The sequence below is a fragment of the Corythoichthys intestinalis genome, chromosome 12, assembly GCF_030265065.1.
Source record: "Corythoichthys intestinalis isolate RoL2023-P3 chromosome 12, ASM3026506v1, whole genome shotgun sequence".
In the NCBI taxonomy this organism is placed as follows: Eukaryota; Metazoa; Chordata; class Actinopteri; order Syngnathiformes; family Syngnathidae; genus Corythoichthys; species Corythoichthys intestinalis.
Window position 1 is genome coordinate 34061425 of NC_080406.1, and position 13282 is coordinate 34074706.

Genomic DNA, 13282 nt, shown 5'->3' on the forward strand with positions numbered 1-13282 from the left:
GCTTTAAATTAGTAGTTCTTTTTCCAGAAATGTTTTTAATCAATTTCCTTGAACCTTGTGATTCTCTTTTTGTAACGCAAAAATGCGGCTGCATCTTATATCTTGGTAAAGGATGATACTTAGTACTTGTAGTTAAACGTGTAGAAAAAAAGAAACATTTTTAACTTTGCAATTTTTTTGGGGATAGGGCATGCGCAATTTAAAAAGAAAAAGTTGGTTCAGAGGCGTTTTACAATATAACAAGATTGAGTAGATTATAAAAGTGCATGCTGTTGTTCATGGGTAAAAAACAGGTCAGGAATTTTATCTATCGATGATGGACAGAAAACTGTAATCAGTTCCCCCTAGTTTCTGTGGCTCCCCACATGTCTGATATTAGATTAATCCAACCCCTTAAGGTAATTCATGTTGTTCATTCTGTGAGGATAAAAGATTCTTATAAATGAGGTAATATCGAGATTGCCTTCGGGGCAGCACAGTAGTTAGCCTGTTCATGATTCAAAACTCTGCTTCAGTTTTCTTGAGTGGCATTTGCTGGTTTTTCATGTCCTTGCTTCAACTTTCTATGATTACTCCAGTTTCCTCCGACGTGTAACTCACTAGCTGCCACTGACAGCGATAAACGTCCAAACTTTTTTTTTTTCAACCCCGCTAAACAGAATCATTTAATGCAGGGGTGTCCAAACTTTTTGCAAAGGGGGCCAGATTTGGTGTGGTAAAAATGTGGGGGGCCGACCTTGGCTGACATCCTTTACCCAGAACAATATATTTAAGTAAATTTTAGCAAGCCATTCTGTGTGTCACATTTGCTTTATTATTATTTTTTTAAATTAATAATTTCAACAATCTCGCAACTGGCGTTCTCTTTCGACTCTCGGACTCTTGCGAAATACTGCTGCTGTGAAATTAAACTAGCTTCAAAAGTTGCTTCAATTTCTCACCGCGCATCTTCCCCGTAATCTTGTCGTACATGTCAGCGTGTCTTGTTTGGTAATATTGCCTCACATTGAATTCTTTAAAAGCAGCGACTGTCTCTTTGCAAATGAGGCAGACACAGTTGTTGCGTATTTTATTGAAGAAATAGTCCAATTTCCACCTATCCTTGAAGCGTCAGCCGTCGCAGTCAACTTTTTGTTGTTGTTGATTGTTGCCATTTTAGAAAATTGGAAGTCAAGGATCACACGGGTCAATGTTGCTTGGAGTGCTGCTGCCTTTTAGTGGGTAAATGAGGAGCAGTATTTACTGTGCAAGCTACTTCATATGCTGGTAGCAGTTCTGCTGACCAATTTATTAAGTCTGTGTGCGGGCCAGACGTTATTGATCTTATGACAGGGGCTGAGGGCCGGATGAAATTTGACCACGGGCCGGATTTGGCCCCCGGGCCGCATTTTGGACATGTCTGATTTAATGTATTGAGAGGACAAACCAGAACACAATAATTTTTTATCTTTAATTTTGTTTTAATTTTCAATCTGTTATTCGGATTCCGTTTCCAGGCTCTCTGGGAAATCGGGAGGGTAGGGCATCTGCGCAAAAGGATATCCCCACATCTTTTGTTTTTCCTTCCCAATTCCCATCCCCATTATGTTGCCTTTTCCAGAGAGCAGTCTTCCAAGGTTTATCTCAAGAAGCCTTATCTGCTTGCATCCAGTCCCTGCTGAGTGCCTCTGATAGCATCCTTAAGAACAAGGTTTGGCACACTCACTCGCTCAAGAGAAGTTTTGTTCTTTTCCCCTATTTTTGTCTTATTATAAAAACAGCTGGAAACAGTCTTTTGGACGCCGTCGCCGACTACCCTCCTAATTCTATTTCATTAGAACTTCCCGCGGCAATGGGGTACTTAACTAAAGCAGCTGGGGTGTCATTTAAAGTTTATTGTAATGGCGGCGTTATTATGCTCCGCAGACTGTTCAGCCAAGCGTCCTCTTATTTATGGGCCGCTCTCACCTTCAAATTTGCTGTTAATATCTGCGCTGACTGGCCCCTTTCAACCTACCATTTGGAATTAATGCGGCCACATCAATTTGGGATGACGAGTGTCCTCCCCATGCCTCCTATTTTCATCCCCCAATCTTCAATAACGAGCCCAGCAATAAATGGCTTCAGATGTCCCTCTCCCCGCAGAATCTTATCCCTCTCTAGCTCCGGTGCAGAAGTTATTAATTAGTGGAATTTCCTTATCATCTCCGAGCCTGCTTGTGCTCTCTATGTTCTAGCCTGCCTGGAAAGTTAGACTATGTAGCTGTTTTTTTTTTTTAACGTCCGCTTGTGTTCGGCAGACGCAAATAGACGGGCAGCTTTTCCTGATCAAGCACCTGCTGATCATGCGCGAACAGATCGCTCCATTTCACACTGATTTCGCCATCAAGGAGATCTCGCTGGACCTGAAGAAAACGCGAGGTAAGATAATTAAACGTTGGTGTTCAGCTCCATAAAGCCCGTCATTACATTCCCATGCTCATTAAGCAACTTGTGCCTATCACATGCACCGGTGGCAACAATTAATTTGAAAATTACAGTGTCATCCAACACCTTAATGTACGCTAACTGCCGGCTCTCGGGGGCAGGTTTGCCCCTCCCGCCACCTTCATTCAAGGTCATTTTTCATTTACGCCACTAGAGGGCACTCCGATGCTGTACCCTGATTTTCTCCTCTCCCTGCTCTTTTGTCAAGACGCTGCCTTCAAAATCCTAAACCCCAAGGCTGTTCCTAAATTCTTCCGGCTTAACAGTCACAACGCCATTTTGGAATTCCTGTTGGAGGTTTGTATTTATTTCCTCCTTTTGTCCTTCCTTTAATTCAACATGCCATTCAGCGTCCGTCGTGGGAGCCGGCCCTTGAAAAGCGTAATTTTTTCTGCCCCGCAGGGAACCCCCGAGATAAAAGAGCACTACATCGACTCCAAGAAAGATGTGGACCGGCACCTGAAGTTCAGCTGTGAGCAGTTCATTCAGCAGCAGACTCAGATCTTCACGGGGAACCTTGAGGAGTTTCTCACCAAGGTAACCGCCAGACGTGGCCTCAGGCGGAGACGGCACGTCCTGACCTTCAGCACACAGCTTTTAACTTTATTGCAATCCATTTGGACTGACACCTTTCTCGCTCGACGGCAGACAAATGTCTTCCCTTCAGCTGGGATGTGCACTTGTGATGCTCCCCTATTGTTTTCTCTCAACACAATTCCCTTCAAATCATTTCCACCCACCCGGCTCATTCCCATTGTTTGTTTTTTCCTTCAAACAACACCAATTGTTCAATTGTCAAACTAACAAAATAGTGTCTGTTTCAGAGCTAATCCTTTTGACTCTGTAAACATGATTGTGTGCTTATTTCCTACACTGTCCCTAACTCTTTTTTCAGGGCTGAAAGATTAATCAATTTTAAATCAAAATGGTGAATTTTGACGATGCAAAAAACTGAAATCACTAACGCCACTTTTTATTTCAAGTGCGCTTGACTGACCCAGGATCTGTTGTGCGAAAAAACATTAATACACAAATAAATATACGAATTTTGGCCCCTTTTAATTCATCAAATCCATTTTAACTGTGCTAGTGACGGAGATAGACGTCCAAGTCGTTTGGACTGGGAGCAGTCCAAATGGTTTGGATATCTGATCCATTTGGACTGCTCATACTCCAAATGGAGTGGACGTCTATCACTGTCAAAGGCAACAAAATAGTTCATAGGATGTGGAAACCCACAGCTTGGTAAAGAAATAATTAGCATACATGCTTCACAATAAAAAGTAGTGCTACAATGATCATTCAACAACTGAACGATTAAAGTAATAGCTAATTTGACAGTCTATTAATCTTAAAAATGTCCAAATGCATTTTTGAGCCTCTTGATATCAAATATTCTCTTTTTAAGTTTTATTTATTTATTTATTTATAGAATTTTTGCACAATTTTAAAGTAACAAGGAAAAACAAAAATATTCAATAAAATGGGGGTGTGGCTGTAAATATTCTGCTTTTGCTTTGGAAAACACTGGTTCGTACATATTGTGGTTACAAAATATTTATTTTCATACATTCAACATTTTTCTGGACATAGTTTTTGTTTCCAATGCAGATCTACAGCTAAAATGTAAAGCACAAACTAATATAAAACATTTTCTGATCTTTGTGACCTTTAACCTTTACCCAAAATTTTATCACTTTTTCTGTGTTACTGTATATCCTGCAAGTTTAATAACTCAAGAACAAATAGAAGGAATGATATCTTTAACACAAACATACAGAACCGAACACATACCGCTTCTGTAGTGTTCACCTACTGGTGGAGGTAATAACACGATTTATGCATTTATGACAGCTCATTTTTAGAGCAACTTTTGTTCGTCTATCACCATCATTGGAAGCTAATGAGTTAACACGAAATGCAGTGGTATGAAAAAGTATCCGAACCTTTTGGAGTTTCTCACATTTCTGCATAAAATCACCAAATGTGATCTGATGTTTGTCAAAATCACACAGATGAAAAAACTGCTTTAACTAAAACCCCCCAAACATTTATAGGTTTTCATGTTTTAATGAGGATAGTATGCAAACAATGACAGCAATAACTTCAACCAGAGGATTCCTGTAGCTGCGGATCAGTCTGGCACATCGATCAGGACTAATCTTGGCCCATTTTTCCTCTACAAAACTGTTGTAGTTCAGTCAAGATTCCTGGGATATCTAGCATGAATCGCTGTCTTTAGGTCATGCCACATAATCTCAACGGGGTTCAAGTCTGGACTTTGACCTGCCCACCTCAGAACATGTATTTTGTTCTTCTGAACCCATTCTGCAGTTAATTTACTTCTGTGTTTTGGATCATTGTCTTGTTGCAGCATCCATCCTCTTTTTAGCTTCAACGGTCTGACAGATTGCTTCAGGGTTTTCTGCAAAACATCCTTATAAACTATACAAGTTTGATGTATTATTATTATTATTATTTATCAGTCCACAAAATATTTTGCCAAAACTGATCTGGAGTGTCCAAGTGCCTTTTTGCGAACATTAAATGAGCAACCATGTTTTTTAAACAGCAGTGGCTTCCTCCGTGGAGTCCTTCCATGAACACAATTCTTGGCTATAGTTTTACATATTTGTGCACAGGGATATTGGACTGTGCCAGTGATTTCTGTAAGTCTTTAGCAAACACCCTAAGGTTCTTTTTTACTTCTGAGTATTCTACGCTTAACTCTTGGCGTCATCTTTGGTGGATGGCCACTCCTTGGGAGAGAAGCAACAGTGCCAAATTCTCTCTATTTGTAGACAACTTACTTGACTGTCGATCGATGAACATCTAGACTTTTAAAGATGGCTTTGTACCCTTTCCCGGCAGTATACAAATCAACAATCCTTAATCGGGTCTTCCGACAGCTCTTTTGACCGAGCCATGATGCACATCAGGCAATGCCAAACAATTCTTACCAGGTGTGTGTTTTATGGTGGGCAGGGCAGCTTTAAATCACTCATCAGTGATTCGGCACACACCTTTAGATTCAGAGATTTATTTGTCATTGACACCAGCTCTCACAAGATGACAACAGATGACAACGAAATTCCGTTTGATGGGTGAGCATTGGGCCGCTGCAGACGTTCCGCGCTGCTTACTTAAATTGTTTGGTAAACATTGGTTTCAATTGCTCTCCCTAGTCTAGTCTCCCTCGGTAGAGGGTTCACTTATTTTTCCCCTTCTGTCATTGTTTGCATACTATCCTCATTGAAATATGAATACCTATAAATGTTTGTGTGGTTTTAGTTTAAGCAGACAGGTTTTTTATCTGTGTGATTTTGACAAAGATTAGATCACATTTGATGGTGATTTTATGCAGAAATGTAAGAAATTCCAAAAGGTTCAGATACTTTTTATTACCACCGTATTTACATTTTGACACATTTAGAAATACTTCACAATAGATATCGGTGTGAAGAGATTTAATTTATCCCATGATAATAATTTTATGCCATATTGCTCACCCCTCAGCCTTTGTTTGATACAGTTAGTCAATAACCAAAAATCTATGTATTTCCCCTACGATTTGTGCAAATTAAAGATGAAACATTTTTGGTGACATATAATTTTTTACACACTGTAAAACTTAATCACCACATTCAGATATATAAGACGGCAAGAATCACTGCAATTTTTAAAAAATTAAAATGACTTTATAAGATTTGAGTGTCCATAATGACGTAATTCCTTGCACATTTTGCACTAACACTACATGTGAAGAAAGTGAATTGACTCAAAAATCGCAGTAGCAGCTAGAGAAATCAGATTAATGTTTTTTCAAATCATTCATCCCTACTGTTTTTTTTTTTTTTTTTTTTTTTTTTTTATCGGAACAGGTTGCAGAGCTGAAAAACACGGCCATTCATGGCGGCCCTGCGTATACGCTGTCCAAGCAGCCGTGGGCTCAGCCCGGTAAGTTCGAGGGCTTGGGGAAAGGCCACGGGCGTCTCGCGGCGTCTTGTCTCACCGTGTACTGAGGACGCTCCAGGCAATGTCTGTATTTTCTTCCTGATTTTATTCCCCCCTCTCTTTTCAGCAAAGATCAACGATCTAGTGATGGCAACCTACCGGGTGATGAAGAACAAGCTGCCGAGCACGCTGCAGAGCATGTCCTTGTACTTGGCCAACAGAGACACCGAGTTCATCCTTTTCAAGCCTGTGCGGGTGTGTGCCTTAAAACAGCAGGAGCTTCTTTTTTACTTTAATCATCCGCCGTTTAAAAGAATGTAATATTTTTAGAGCTATAGTCAGTTTGAAGTCGTCTGTGGTGGAGCATTACCATATTTCACTTAATCACATTAGTCGCACTGCTGTAAATACTGTAGTGAAAAGAGGCGCTAATGAGTTTGGCAAAGCAGAAGGAGCATTGCTCTTCAGGTGGATAGTTCGCTGGTGGAGTCATAATTAATGAGATATTATATATTTCTTTAATATATGACCCAAGCTAGCCTAGGTCAATGCCAGTATAGTAGCTTACATGTTTAATATTTTTTATTTTACTGATTGGCTGTCATTGATGGCATCAGACGTCCAATGCTGTCCAATTTTGACTGGGAGAGGTTGACCGCGATGATCCTCCATGTCAAAATTGATTGAACGTCTGTTTCTGCCAATGGAAGTGAAGGAGCTGATTGAGGACACAATTTAGTCACAATTGGAAGTGCAAATTATCGCACTGAATGAGGGTGTGTACGATTTGCAAGTACAGTAGTAGTTTATCAAAGACTTCAAATTTTCCGTATCAAATACTGTAAGTACACAGGGTACCAATCTGAAACATTCTCAGTTAGAATGTATTCCAATTGGCCGATACGCAAACAATAGTGTCGATGCTGAATTTTCGAAAATGCCCCAATTGTGCGCAGAGCTGTGCCTCAGTGGGAGTTTGAAATACTCCCTTGGTGCGTGTTTATATTGTGGTGTTGATTTAACATGCAGCCGGACAGAAAAGGGTTTAAGGCAGGGGTGTCCAAACTTTTTGCAAAGGGGGCCAGATTTGGTGTGGTAAAAATGTGGGGGGCCAACCTTGGCTAATGTCCTTTACGTAGAAAAATATATTTAAGCAAATTTTAGCGAGCCATTCTGTATATCACATTTGCTTTATATATATTTTTTGTGCTGAAACGATTAATCGATTAACTCGAGTATTCGATTAAAGAAAAAAGATCCGAATTAAATTTTGCTGCTTCGAGTATTTTTTTAATTAAAGTGATACACTGCCCCCTAGCCTGCCTCATTTCAAATGGCTGAATCCAGCTGCACCCTGTTAATACCAACATAAGCCAAGTTTGAGTTAATGTTTTTTAAATGCATTCATAATTTAGTTTATTGGTATATTTAGCAGTTTTTTTGTTGTTGTTTTTTTGTGGGAATATGTGTCTGAACCATTTGTCAAGAGCATTGTAAAAAGAAAAAAAATTAGCGTTTTATAGCATTTAAGCTAGCAGACTTTTGCGATGTAAGTTTAAGGCCCAGCTGAGGTATTGTAATTTTTCATGTTCCGTATCCTATTACTCGATTATTCGAACTAAATAGTTCATCGATTAATCGACTACTAAAATAATCGATAGCTGCAGCCCTAATTTTTTTAAATTAATAATTTCAACAATCTCGCAACTAGCCTTTGTGGTGTTCTCTTTCGACTCTTGCGAAATACTACTGCTGTAAAATTAAACTGGCTTCAAGCTACTTCAATTTCTCGCTACGTATCTTCCCTGTATTCTTTTCGTACATGTCAGCATGTCTTGTTTGGTAATATCGCCTCACATTGAACTCTTGAAAAACAGCGACTGTCTCTTTGCAAATGAGGCAGACACAGTTGTTGCATATTTTAGTGAAGAAATAGTCCAATTTCCACCTATCCTTGGAGCGTCGGCAGTCGCAGTCAACTTTCTTTTTTTTGTTGATTGTCGCCATTTTAGAAAATTGGGAGTAAAGGGTCACACGGGGTATTGTTGCTTAGAGTGCTGCTGCATTTTAGTCGGTAAATGAGGAGCAGCATTTAGTGTGTAAGCTACTTCATATGCTGGTAGCAGTACTGCTGACCAATTTATTAAGTCTGTGTGCGGGCCAGACGTTAATGATTATTATGACAGAGGCTGGGGGCCGGATGAAATTTGACCACAGGCCACATTTGGCCCCCGGGCTGGACTTTGGACATGCCTGGTTTAAGGGATGGACAGAAAACACAGACTTGACAAATGAGGATGCATAACAAAACAAAACAGAAGCATAATTGAATAAACATGTGTTGTGATTATAAGAGGCACAAAACATCGATTCATATCACCATTTTTTAGGTACGCTGTTCAGTTAAAAAGATGCCTGAGAGAGGTTTCTTCTACAAAATTGTCAAAAAATATTATATGTGTACATATATTTTGAATTTCATTAATTCAGGGTTTCATCATACGGCCAAGGGCGGCTAACTTGACAGTATTCTGCGGCCCCTTACTTGATATTTATAAGTGTTAAGTGCAGATGTGTTTTTTAGTCACTACAGAACAAGCTAAAATAGCTAAACTTATGTCAGTTTTTAGGGTTGTCTGTCAATCTGTAAGCCAAAGTAAATTCATTAGCCAAAGTTGAATCATTTAGAGACCTAAAAATTGTCCAAATCCCTTTTTTTGAGTCTCGTAGCAGCTAAAATATTTTCTCATTTGTTTTTTATTCATATTTGTTCTAAAAATACACAAAATTGGAAAAGTTCTTTCATTGTTTTTTTTTTTTTTTTTTTAAACAAAGACGGGGAAAAAACGGTACATTTTTTTTCAATTTGTTTTAAATTATATTTTAAACTTGGAAAAATTGGGGAAGCAGTAAATCTGCTATTTTTTTTTTGGTCATATTTGTCAAATAGTATTGAAATTATATTTGAACATGAAGTAGATGCCCATGATTTATCATAAAGAGCCACACAGAATGGTTGGCCCTGATCAAGCCCGCAGGCCTTGAGTTGTGCACCTTTAAATGAGAAGACTGGATATCGTACTTTTAAAAAAAATTATTTGTAACTTTTTTTGTGTAATATTTGGTGTGGCCCACACTCGCCCAGACTATTTCAAGCTACATGTTTGAGATATGTGCTTTAGATTAAATGTAACTGATTGTGTTTTATGGATAAATATTGTTTTAAATCGTTTTGAAGACGCTTGGAATTGAATCGTGGCAGGCTTTGTAATATTAGTAAATATAATGTTGTTATCCAAGAAAAATCATTATCGTCTTGCATCGTCATGGAATTGGTTATTTACACCTCTCCCATGCAACTGGATCTATGGCTAATACATGATCAAATCAGTGGAGGCGTCTTGTCTCTATACTGCTCAGTACATTAAATTCGTATTGGCTTTCTAGCCGGGTGTCGTAACATGTTTGTCTGCATGAATATTTAAAATACGGTGTTTTTTTTCCCCCCCAATACAGAATAACATCCAGCAGGTATTCCAAAGGCTACACACTTTGCTCCAGGAGGAATACAGTGGCGAAGACCTCCAAATCATCGCATGTCCGTCAGCAGAGCAGGTACACACCCCGGTGAACTGAAGAGAACCCACACCAGACGTGCTTTTAATAATGCATCTGCATCTCTCATTTGTGCTGAGAGCAGGTTGACTTGCACCGCCTTAAATAGGCTACACAAACAATTTTTTTCTTTTTTTTCTTTTTTTTCTTTTCTCAGATTAACCTGCTGCTGTCTGTGAATAAGTAATGATTTGAAGGCTTCTGCTTGTGATGTCGTACATTCAGCTGCGAGACTGAGGGGGCGACAGGAACTACACTTGGAGCCGATACAGCCCAAAAGAGCCAAAAATTTAGTGTGCAGAGCTGCTCGGCAAGTGTGGAGATCTCTCAATTTTGCTTAGTTTGAAACATGGAGGTGTAAAAGAAGCGGGTCGCATCTCACTTAACAGCAAATAGTAAAGGATAAAGTGTACTTGCTTACAAAAATGGTGCTGGGCCAGCGGGATGAATATATTGGAGTGTTCAGACGAGGACACTTTGGGTGTGTGAATAGGGGAGCTGGAGGGCTGTTCATCAGTCATTTAGCTAACGGCCAGTCAGGCAGCTCGCCTTCCGATTCCCTCGATGGCCATTGGGAGGAAAAAAACGGGGGAAAAATGCTGCAAAAACCTTTGATTTGCATATTTTAGCACAGTGCTTACAATGTATATTAAAAAAAAACAAAAAAACACTATTTTGCCTGTGCTACAAAGTACTCAGGTTTGTGATCATGGAAAAATATGTACAGATGTAAAAAGGACACATGCTATGTTTTTTACTTGATTTTCTTTTGTACTAAGCTTAAAGTTAATATTACTAGATGGGGAATCAATTATATGTACAGTTGTAATATTTATGAATATTCTGATTAAAAGCTTCTTGATAAATAGAATTTGAATGTTAGTGGCTAATGAGACTCTGCCCTATAGGGAGTCCACTTGTCAAACGCACTGTTTCCATTTTGCACCTGCGCCGTGACCTTGTTCGGACTGACAGTCCGTAATCCGTGCGGAGGGACCGGGCGGTCCGGAGCGGATGTTGATCTCTGCACGCCTTTGTGCCCCAAACCCCCTGACTAAGGCTCGTCAGGTCTTTGTCATGTGACACTTTCGGTTTAGCTGACATATCAACGTGATATAACAAGGTAATGATGTTTCCTGCCCTTTGAATCTACTCAAAATCCACAGCTGGAGCTAAGCAATGCAGCTCTTCATGCTTTTATGACAAACGCCTCCAAGGAGCAAATTCTCTTAAAACTGAAACCTGTATTGGGTTTATATATATATATATATATATATATATATATAACTAGATATAATAATAAACTAATCCCGTGGCTCTTTTCAGACTTCTGCTGTGAATTCAAATTTGTTTATATCTAGTAGACGTTCAATCCATTTGAACTGGGCGGGCTCGTTCGCTGCAAGACTTCCCAGTTCAAATAGATTGGATGTCAATCAATGGCAGCCACTGAGTTAATATCACTTTTTCTGCATGAAGGTCAAAGGTGAAATAATCGAAAGAAAAGTCATTTCACGACGATGTCATGTTTTTTCCCTAATGCAGTGTTTTAAAAGTATATTTGAATCCTATTTTGCTTTGAAATTTTCAATCCAGGGGTGCAATTTTAAATTTATCGTTTGGAATTGTCTGTAAATATTAGGTAACTTTGCAATTACCTTTATTTCACAGTTTTATCCGTTACCAAGATAATCATCTGCTTTCATCAACGACTACAGAAATTGGAGAATGTTTACAGTTTACCCGCTTTTTAATTGACAAGTTTTTTTTTTTTTTTAATTCAATTAATTTCAAATATACATATGTATGTGTATATATATATATGTATATTATATATATATATATATATGTGACAAAGGTACAATTCAGGCGGCACGGTGGCTGAGTGGTTAGCACATCTGCCTCACAGTTCTCCCCGTGCCTGCGTGGGTTTCCTCCGGGAACTCCGGTTTCCTCACACGCCCCAAAACATGCATGGTAGGCTGATTGAATACTCTAAATTGTCCGTAGGTATGAGTGTGTGCGTCAACGGTATGTCTCCTTGTGCCCTGCGATTGGCTGGCAACCAGTTTAGGGTGGCCCCTGCCTACTGCCCGTAGTTAGCTGGATAGGCTCCAGCACCTCCACGACCCTTGTGAGGAAAAGCGGCATGGAAAATGAATGAAAAAAAGGTACAATTCAACTGGAAGCGCTTTCGGAGACCTTCAAGGACGCCAAATTTGATTTAAAAAAAACAAACAAACCATAAATTGAAAATAATGCAGCAAAATTCATTTTTTTCTTAAATATTAATATTAGTAAATCATAAAATTATTTTAAGATGCTCAAAGGTCAACGTCTCCAAATGACCAAATGAATTCAAAATATTATAATCTTCAGACTATAAGAGTACAGGAGTAAAGGTCCCCCCACCTGGTTTCAAAGCTGCGGCTACAGTTCAGTCCAGCTAATATATAGATTTTTACAGGCTAATGTGCTGCAAGTCTTTTGCCATAAATAGCCTGTAATTGTCAATGAATTTGATAATCGATTAAACTGCGATTAATTGTGACGGCCCTACTCAAGCTGGACAGATCCCCATCCCATTAACTCATTGTCAAAATGGATTGGACGTCTGTCGCTGTCGGTAGCAGCCAATGGGTTAAAATCAAGTTTTAAATCAGTGATTAAATTTCCTACATTGTTGATGATCTCAAGCTTCCAATCACATTACTCTGAAGTCATCCATTCGCTATCCTTATACCACAACACCTCGGGGACATGTTTACATCATGTCGTGGTATTTCTTTGATGCGCTTTGATGTATTAGGCACTGTTCTTTATTTTCATTCCTTCTCGGCAGGCATTCAATTTTGGGGGGGGGAATTGCAATCGCTATTAGAGCGCTGCTTCTGTGTTCTGTCAATCACGCTTAAATGAGAATATCCTCGGACACGACGTTGGCGGTGAATTTACATAGTGTTTCCAATTTTTCAACACTGCTGCTGCAATTGTTGCCTGGGAGATGGACATATTTGTCTTTTATTCCAAATTCTGGGAACTAATTTGGCCGCATAGCTGCCTAACAATTACACTGTTGTACAAAGGCCAAGAGAAATGCAGCCTACATAAGCAAACATATCTTGTGTTTTCGCTTGTCAGGTGAGAATTGTCGATTTGCTTTTCTCGAAAAATATTTTGACAGCCGCCGTTCCATTAATATGGCTTTTTAAATGATGAAATGTTGAATTACAAGGCCAAGTAACAG

The 13282-nt window shown here is 39.2% G+C and overlaps 1 protein-coding gene across 1 annotated transcript in view; it reads left to right on the plus strand.

Annotated features, from left to right (window-relative positions):
• cog3 (component of oligomeric golgi complex 3) overlaps positions 1-11796 on the plus strand; it is a 31826-nt gene extending 20030 nt beyond the window's left edge. Inside the window, exons 16-23 of the mRNA XM_057851657.1 lie at positions 1601-1690; positions 2280-2400; positions 2675-2763; positions 2869-3003; positions 6348-6423; positions 6548-6675; positions 9937-10035; positions 10193-11796. Of these exons, the coding sequence (XP_057707640.1) occupies positions 1601-1690; positions 2280-2400; positions 2675-2763; positions 2869-3003; positions 6348-6423; positions 6548-6675; positions 9937-10035; positions 10193-10222 (768 nt within the window). The 3' untranslated portion in view covers positions 10223-11796. The remainder of the gene's footprint in view (positions 1-1600; positions 1691-2279; positions 2401-2674; positions 2764-2868; positions 3004-6347; positions 6424-6547; positions 6676-9936; positions 10036-10192) is intronic.
• Positions 11797-13282: the final 1486 nt, after the last annotated feature.